This window comes from Mizuhopecten yessoensis, unplaced genomic scaffold (genome assembly GCF_002113885.1).
Source record: "Mizuhopecten yessoensis strain PY_sf001 unplaced genomic scaffold, ASM211388v2 scaffold3627, whole genome shotgun sequence".
Taxonomy (NCBI): Eukaryota; Metazoa; Mollusca; class Bivalvia; order Pectinida; family Pectinidae; genus Mizuhopecten; species Mizuhopecten yessoensis.
The window spans coordinates 1,509,432-1,518,244 of record NW_018405139.1 but is presented as its reverse complement, the minus strand read 5'-3'; the positions used below and the strand labels follow the sequence as shown (position 1 = coordinate 1,518,244).

General features: G+C 35.9%; 1 protein-coding gene across 1 annotated transcript in view; it reads left to right on the top strand.

Annotated features, from left to right (window-relative positions):
* Positions 1–6,615: 6,615 nt before the first annotated feature.
* The window catches only part of LOC110447863 (nuclear hormone receptor E75-like), a 37,839-nt gene continuing 35,641 nt past the window's right edge, over positions 6,616–8,813 (top strand). The window contains exon 1 of the mRNA XM_021493818.1: positions 6,616–6,796. Coding sequence (XP_021349493.1) covers positions 6,772–6,796 — 25 coding nt within the window. The 5' untranslated portion in view covers positions 6,616–6,771. The remainder of the gene's footprint in view (positions 6,797–8,813) is intronic.

Below are 8,813 nucleotides of genomic sequence, written 5' to 3'. Positions count from 1 at the left end.
ACCAATAAGGGAAATATAGGTAAAACCTTTATAATCCTTCTTCTACCATAGGGATTAAGGGATATTATCCTAATTTAGTCTGGAGCATCCTTAGGCAAAAGGGACTCAATTTTGTATAAACGGTGTGTCTGACCCCTCTGGAGGCAGAGAGGCGGGGCCCAATAGGGGAAATAGAGGTAAAACGTTTAAAATCCTTCTTCTACCATAAAGATTAAGGGATTTTATCCTAATTTAGTCTGGAGCATCAATGGGCCAAGTGGACTCAATTTTGTATAAGCAGTGGGTGTGGTCTCCCAAGGGGCAGAAGGGCGGGGCCTTATAGGAGAAATAGAGGTAAAACCTTTAAAATCCTTCTTCGACCATCCGGATGATGGGATTTTATCCTTATTTAGTCTGGAGCATCCTTGGGTCAAGGGGACTCAATTTTGTATAATTGGTGGGTATGACCCCCTAGGGGTGGGGCTCTGTTTGAAGTTTGTTCTCACTATATCTCAAGTACTGTATGGATCTTTCTGAAACTTACAGCACCTACTTCATACCAATTATTTTAAACATATTCAGGTGAGCGATACAGGCCCTCTGGGCCTCTTGTTTATTGGTCTGTTCTAAATTCCAATATCTCAGATCTCGTTTTATCAAAAGCTATTATTGGAAAAAAACATGTGTTTAAAGTCGTTCAGTTATTGAGTGTCCATAATATTAAAGAATTGTGTCTACTAGGAAAATTCATATATAATGGAATATCATTGTTTTCATCCTCTGTGCATTGTCCATGAGTTGTGTATAATATGTATTGCATATACTGATGACCCAATGGCCCAAAGTTTGAATAAAACTTGAAACTTGAAGCCCCCAAAAACGCTCTGGGTCCACCACTGGTAAAACAGTCTACATGTTCTATGGAGACTACTTGATCTACCTCAGACATCAATTTCAGTATACGTTAAATACTATCTATAATGGAGTATCGGCATAGGAAATTATCAATGAAACAATAAAATACTAACTTTATACCTACCACATTTTTCAAATAATATACATGCACTATATATTATTTAGCAGATTAATGTCAATGAGTTTGGCCCAGGCCTGTTTATCAGACTTACTATGTTTAAACAACATCAAGCTGTACTGACTTACTGCTTTTTCAGATATTACGTGTATACAGCGCACTTGCATATTGTGCACAACCCCAATAAAAACGAATGTCTTCCAGAAATAGTTTGTGATGTAATTTGAGTAAAGTAAATTGTCGAACATGACATGTTTGCTGACAATATGTACGTTGTAAGAAACTAAAATTACTTATATATAAATGCAAAATAAGTCGGTAAAACACTATTGCTGGGATACATACCAAACACATTCCAGATGTCATCAGTGTCATTTATTTTCGGATTAGCTTTCACATTGGTAATCAAATAACAAACAAAAATCGGAACAAAATAAATTTACGGCCTCCAGGTAAGCTGTCTGGGTGTAATCCGTAGACACCTGTATTATATTTACTGTCTGTAGTGATAGCGTGTCATGCGTTTGGTGCTGACCGACATGTGATCTTATCGCTCAAACATTTAACACGATTCTATTTTGGACGCGCCACTCGATACGTCCTTCAAACATAGATCGTATTACCAATATATAATTTAAAGGCAATTGTTGGTTCATACCAGTCAACGACCGGCTCGTTATTTATGTTTTTGACAAGTGCAGATTTGTACATGTCACTATACATAACCCATTTTCACGGAGAGAGTACATCCTTAAGGACAATATAAGTTGACGGTGAACAAGTGTTTTATACAAAGTCGGGAATTATTAGGTAAACAAACTTGGTATTTTGTTATTGACAATGTATTCAATAAGTCTGTCATCCATCCAATACGTGTAACGTGGACCTTTTTGTACATTATCCTACCATGCATTTATCTTAATGGCATCCTAAATAATTCTGTAAAATGATAAATAGGAGAATATCATTAACGCTCTTTACCTATTTACAGAAACTTGCACCTGCACTTGCATTTTTGTTGGAGTCGACTTTGCCAACAAAGGGTTAGATGTAGGCAACATCAGTGATAATTTACACCAAACGTCAGTAGAGGCTTATGTAGGTAACATCAGTATACTTTACACCAAACGTCAGTAGAGGCTTATGTGTAGGTAACATCAGTGATACTTTACACCAAACGTCAGTAGAGGCTTATGTAGGCAACATCAGTGATAATTTACACCAAACGTCAGTAGAGGCTTATGTAGGCAACATCTGTAACAATTTACACCAAACGTCAGTAGAGGCTTATGTAGGTAACATCAGTGATAATTTACACCAAACGTCAGTAGAGGCTTATGTAGGTAACATCTGTAATAATTTACACCAAACGTCAGTAGAGGCTAATGTAGGCAACATCTGTAATAATTTACACCAAACGTCAGTAGAGGCTTACATGACACTGTTTGTCAGATAATAATGTGCCCCAATAGTCATTACTTACAGTTAATCTAAACCAATTCTCAACCGAAGGCAAAGACTAGCACATCTGAAAGTAGATGCCCATCACTCAACTTCTTCAGCATGTGCTTCTAATTGGCGATTTTATATTATCCATCATGTACCTGTAAAGGTGTGCGAGTTTTACATAAAGGGTCTAAAGTACCGGGAGACTTGTATGTAAATCAATACACCAATCGGGCCCTAGTAAGTCTACTCGATAATAGGTCAAATAAGATCATGCTGAATTGAATTCACTTTTATGATGGAAAAAATCGAACAAGCCTACCTATCGTAAAATAATGAGTTGCTTGAACTCCATAACGAAAGCCAAATACAATTCTGTATTTCTTGACCCCGATCGATGTCCAAACTTCGATCTGCAAACATATCTGGTTGTGCCGGTAGACAAATCATCTAATTACTTTATCATTGTTTACAGTACGACGGATGGAATGCAAACTAATCATAATTTACAATGATTCCGGATATCGGTTTTTAACAAAGATACGGACCTGCCTCTAGTATTTGATTCCTAAACCTTACAAGAATCAGTATACTGTACGTTTTAGCAATGGCTCTGCTAGTTGTACAACCCAACCATTAGCCAACCCATTTCCATACTTAGTACCCTAAACCAGCGTTACAGTGATGTTGCGCCCTTTTCTCTAGAAGTTGAATAAATGGAATGCGGTCTTTTGATTTTATCTTGAATATCCTCTTTTTTCCTTTCAAAGAAAAGCAAACGATGATGCAAAAATATTTTGGAGTTCTATTTTGGACTATTATGAAATACATGATATAAACTAGGGATTGCATCGTTTGGATGTCTAAATTCCTAATTGACAAAGTATACAGATACAGAATTTTTCGGTTTACTCGTGAAACCTATCGTATGCATCACATCAACCACAGGGGCACGTTACAAATGTCTGAAATACACACATATGCTATACTGATATGGGTCACAACACACACAAACTATGTTTATGTGTGTTGTGACCCATATCAGTATAGCATATGTGTGTATTTCAGACATTTGTAACGTGCCCCTGTGCATCAACTGTAAAACTCGAATATGCGCGAACATTCACTGATATGCCAAAACTGGCATTTGTTTTAAAAGGAAACGGATATCAAGTCTGCGCAAGGAGAATATTTAAGGATACGGTATATACCGAAAAAAATCGCGGATTTATGCAAAAAAGTGCACAATTTTCTTTCGGTATATACTGTATATACCAAAACAAATCTTGGGCATTCTTTTATAATTTAATTTTAAAAAAGTAGACAAACACTTTGTAAATGCACAATTAAGGATTTATTTAATTTTTAACGTAAACTAAACAATTGCGCTAAAAAAAGCTGCGTTGTAATTTTGCATTCTGAAGTGTAAAAAGTAGTTCCGTCATCAGTTGTTTTTCTTTTTAGGTATATACGATATATATCAAAACAAATATTATGGGGGAGATAGGCAAAATTGAATTATGTATAAAATATGTCGAGTATTTGGCAGAACAGACTCCTTGTTTGGATCGTGGAATGTTGTCAACCTTTTTGGGTTCACCTCGAACTTGCAAGCAAAGAAAGATAACTCTGAAAAACGTGTTGCTTCAAGCAAATAGATGTAATTTGTTCTAGAAATATTTCTTTTCTCCTAAATTACAGATAACGATCGTTGCGGTATAAAATCTTGACGAGAGAAGAGAATGAATTCATGTTTTCTATCGACACATGACATATTCCTAAGTGTTTCGCCCATTATTAACGAATTATCAATATTTGTCGGTATATTGTTTTGGTGACTCCGGCGATCTAATAAAGCCTCGGTCATCCTCAAAACTTCAGGGGTTAGTTTACGTTCACTTGTGAACGATCTCTGCACCCATTGAATACAAATTCCATTAGTGCCGAGAACGTAAGTGAGCGTGACCCGAGTACAGGTAGGTATCCGCACTACTGACTCCGGTAAAACATTAATTCTAATAGGTTAAGTCCCTTATAAGGAAAGGGAGAGGGCCGAAACAGCTTGCTACCATAGGTTTTGTTTGTTGTCCAATTCTTCTTGTATCCAAGCTAACGCATTTATCATTGGAATGAAAAGTCTCTTAATCTATCAGCTGTGGCAGGACTTAGTCTGTTGATAAGTCGCTTCCGTTAAATTCAATATGTACTTTCCAGGGAACATATATGCCAGGGTAATCTAAATTGGTGACTGTTGAATAATAATAATAATAATTCGAGATTCGTATATAAACCGCTTTATCACAACCTAGTTCGTAGGGCGTCTCAAAGCGGTTCAAAAATTATCACCGTGGTTTTTATGATACAAGGGAGATAAGTCCTCCATATCCCGGCAGACTTCTACTTTGACAGCCAAGTCAGTTGTGACATCCGACCGACGGGTTCTATTTAAAGTACAAAGAAAACGTAAATATATCTATGTAGGGCCCTCTACATATTTAGGATGAGGTCATTGACCGATAGTTTGATTAAACCACGTGGTACCCTTATCCAGCCATAATTTATAGCTTATACATGTAATAAGGCAATAGAGGATCTTAACATCGTTATCAAGATGGGCCTGCTAGGAAGGGTGGACGCGAATGATTATTGCTTTAAAACATCATCGATTGAAGGAAGATTATGTAAAGAGCTGATGACGAATGCTGTAGAAAAGTCAAACTCCAACAGAAAGAATAAATTCAAGGAGAGTTGTATTGATATGCACATATAATTATTTAAATAACCTTACGTCCTAGTAACGTTCCTAAGTGATTTGAAACCCTATACACCAAATCAATCCTTCACTTTAATCAAAATTGCTTTTAAAGGTACACACACAAAGAAACTACGTGCTCCCTGAAAGGTACATGTACGAATTATCGGAATGCGGTGAGAGCATCATACAGGTATATCGGAACATCAGTCCGCTATATCACGGACTTAGATAACAATCTTATTCCGTGGCTATATCTATAAAACATCATAATAATGCTTTTAGTCTTATTAGACGGAAATCGCTCTGCTCTAGGCTGACTATAGCCCACAGTCACCGTCATACAAAAAAATCCTTCCAATACACATCAGAGAAATCAAATTCTTTATAATATGTACTTGAAACCACGGAATAAGTCCGTGTTGAAACTAATTGTAAGTAATTATAACATCGAGTTCACTGATAAAACGAACTGTTTGGAATTCCCAAGGTTTATGAATATCGTGTAATGAACGACCTGTGTATGTATGTCGTATAGTAATTAGACTTACTCAAGTCCTGAAATTATAGTGTTTTTCTCACATTTCTTTTAACTTATGAACATCAGCCAAACAAAAAGTCTTATTATAAATACTGAGTATCGATCGAATGCCAAAATACAATGAAAATTTGTTGATGGGTTCAAAACCCAATGCAAATGTAACAGGAACGAGAATAGTGTGCTTCCATCGGGGATCGAACCCTTCAGGGACGTATAATGGAGATATACTGTCCCTGAACTCTTGAAGCTAGAAGGCGACCGTCCGTACTCCTATGTACAATATTAAAGTCGGCCATAAAGGGAAATTTAAATTTAAATTTAAAATTTAAAGCCAAGAGGATTTCTTCCGATATTTATTAACAGGTTGGTGTCTACCTACATTGTACATGTATACTACAACATGTACCAGGAATCAGATAACAACATGTATTTGGTAAAAAAATGAACATGCGGACAATAACATTTTCCGCACTGAGAAACCCATTCGGTGTGGTTGCACGGATCGCAGGCCGCGTTCTAGTTCGTAACCTACATGGAGGCTATTTAGGGACCATTTCAAACACTATTTTAATATATGTACAAATACCTCTGTTAATTTTGCCAAATTGAATAAACACTGTTATAAATGTAAATGATTCACAACATTCATAAATATTATTGCTGTAAATTATTGTGACATTATTGTCTTCATAAATATCAAAATTAAAATGACATTTCGCAATCGCCACATATATATAGAGTTTTGAGATGGCTTTTTATTTCTAGAGAAATATGTGCATCAATGAAACGCTTTAACATATTCTGAACAAAGCTCCGTTCGATTCAAACGCACACCTGATATTCCACTTGATACTCGACCCAATGTTTATTTACGCTTCAAGTCACATGACATTTACACACTTAACACAGGGAAGATTATTGTGAATGAGTAATCCGCTTTACTATAGGACCCAGCCGAAAACACATACTTTTGCTATATAGAGCAAGTGTCTCTGTATTTGTGTGCGACGAGTAGCAAGCATGGATATGTTTCCCGAAGGAACCGGTAAGTAAATAGAGTATGAATCATATACATATTATTGATTTTTAAGTAGCAGTATGTATATAGCTAGGCCAACGCAAAAGTATGGGACCTGTCTTAGTTAGCTCAAGCCTATGCCCAAGATAACCTACTTACGCATTGCCAGTATAAATATAAGTTACAAATCATCAGCGCAAAAACGGAACCAGATAAAATGGGCGTTGCCTAACTATACGGAAATTATGTTCGCTTTCACAATTGTACCGGTGGTATCGGACTTAGATAACAGATAATCTAATTCCGTGATATAAGCTATATATATATATAAATATAATCTGTTCTAGAGAGATGCTTTACTGTTTAGGTCGGTACATATATATACAGATATATATATGTGTACAACTATTTAATTGTATACTTACAGTACTGTATATATGTATACATGTATATACATGTATGCAGCGAAGACAATACGCAACAGGTGCCGCACGATGTATCCGTCACAGGGGTCTGAGAAACTAGTCATAAATTAGAGGATGGACGTATGTTTTGATCTATTTTGGTGTATATACTATTGATATTAGACGTTATTTGGGTTAAGATCAAGACTCTGTAAAACCTGCGACCGTTTACCTACATTGATGATATACATGTTGTACAACTGTATATTATTACTAAACGTCTGACACGCAACTACCACCACGAGCACCCACCCACACACATCAGGATATAGGTCCTAGCACAAGCCCTGTAACTTCTGTTACTAATACACTGTTTTCTCAAATTTCAAAGGTGTGGTTACTATATCGCTTTCGTCATTATAGATAATATATACGTACGGTATAAACATTAGCTTTACGTCTGGATAATATTCAATTGGCCCAATAAAATTATTGCGGTGTTTCCCGTTTCCGGACCGACCCTATTTTTTATGCCGACCCTAATACATTTTATTGGGTTTTTTTCACAGTCACTGTTATACGACGATAATCGTAAATCTGTCTAATATCCTGAAACGTATTTTATCTTTTTGAGAATAGATTTTGTTAATGTAACATACAATACAATAATGCTACATTGTATGTATATTATGCAACTTTATAGAACCCTCTCTTCTCCAATTAAAAACCAATTAAATTCGAAAGAAATTATGATAGCGATATTAAAAATGTAATAAAACAATTGGGAAATAATCAAAATGAAAGTAGAAACAGGGAAGAAGTGCAGGTTAAATGACGACTTGTTTTGACGGGTTAAAATATATGTATCTTAATTGATTCTTCAATGTGTATATGACTGTCTGGCACATAAGGACAACACTTTCCAGACTTTCAAGTTTGTCTGAATTCAGCAGTGTTTTTAATGTATATATTGCGTCACAGGCTGTTACAGGTTTGAAAGCCTGACCAAGTTTATCAGCACTGATTTGTAAAGCTAAGTATAAGTATACGGGTAAACATGGTCTACTCTATATAATCCCGTAACCAAACAGCATTAACTTACACAGATTAGTAACTCCTGTATTCTTCCTCAGCCTGTAATCATGACACGGTGTGAACGAGTGTCGTTTCGACCATGACCCTGCATTAATATTTGTTTATATCTCGATGACCGCAACATGTATACACACATGTCTCCGGATTAACTTATATGGCGACTCATTAATGACATTTGTGTATGACGGAGCATGCTTTCTACAGTAAACATGAAAATGAACCGTTCATTAAGAGACAAGCTTTAATTGAAAAGGTTTCCCAACCAGAAATTTGAATATTTTTGCGTGTAAACCAAACGGAAAAAAATATTACTTTGTGATATCCGGTTTTCAATCAGGCATGTACTGTTTGTGATATGTTTATCTATGTATAATAAAGTGCATGTGTTGGATCCGATTATACAAATATTTTCACATTTTCACACCCAATTTATCGAGACTCTTTTATTTATCTCACAAAATAAATTCTATATAATAATGGGGATAATGACACAGTAATATAATAGCCTGCTCGAACTATTGTTTCTCATGTTTTCTTGGGGGGGG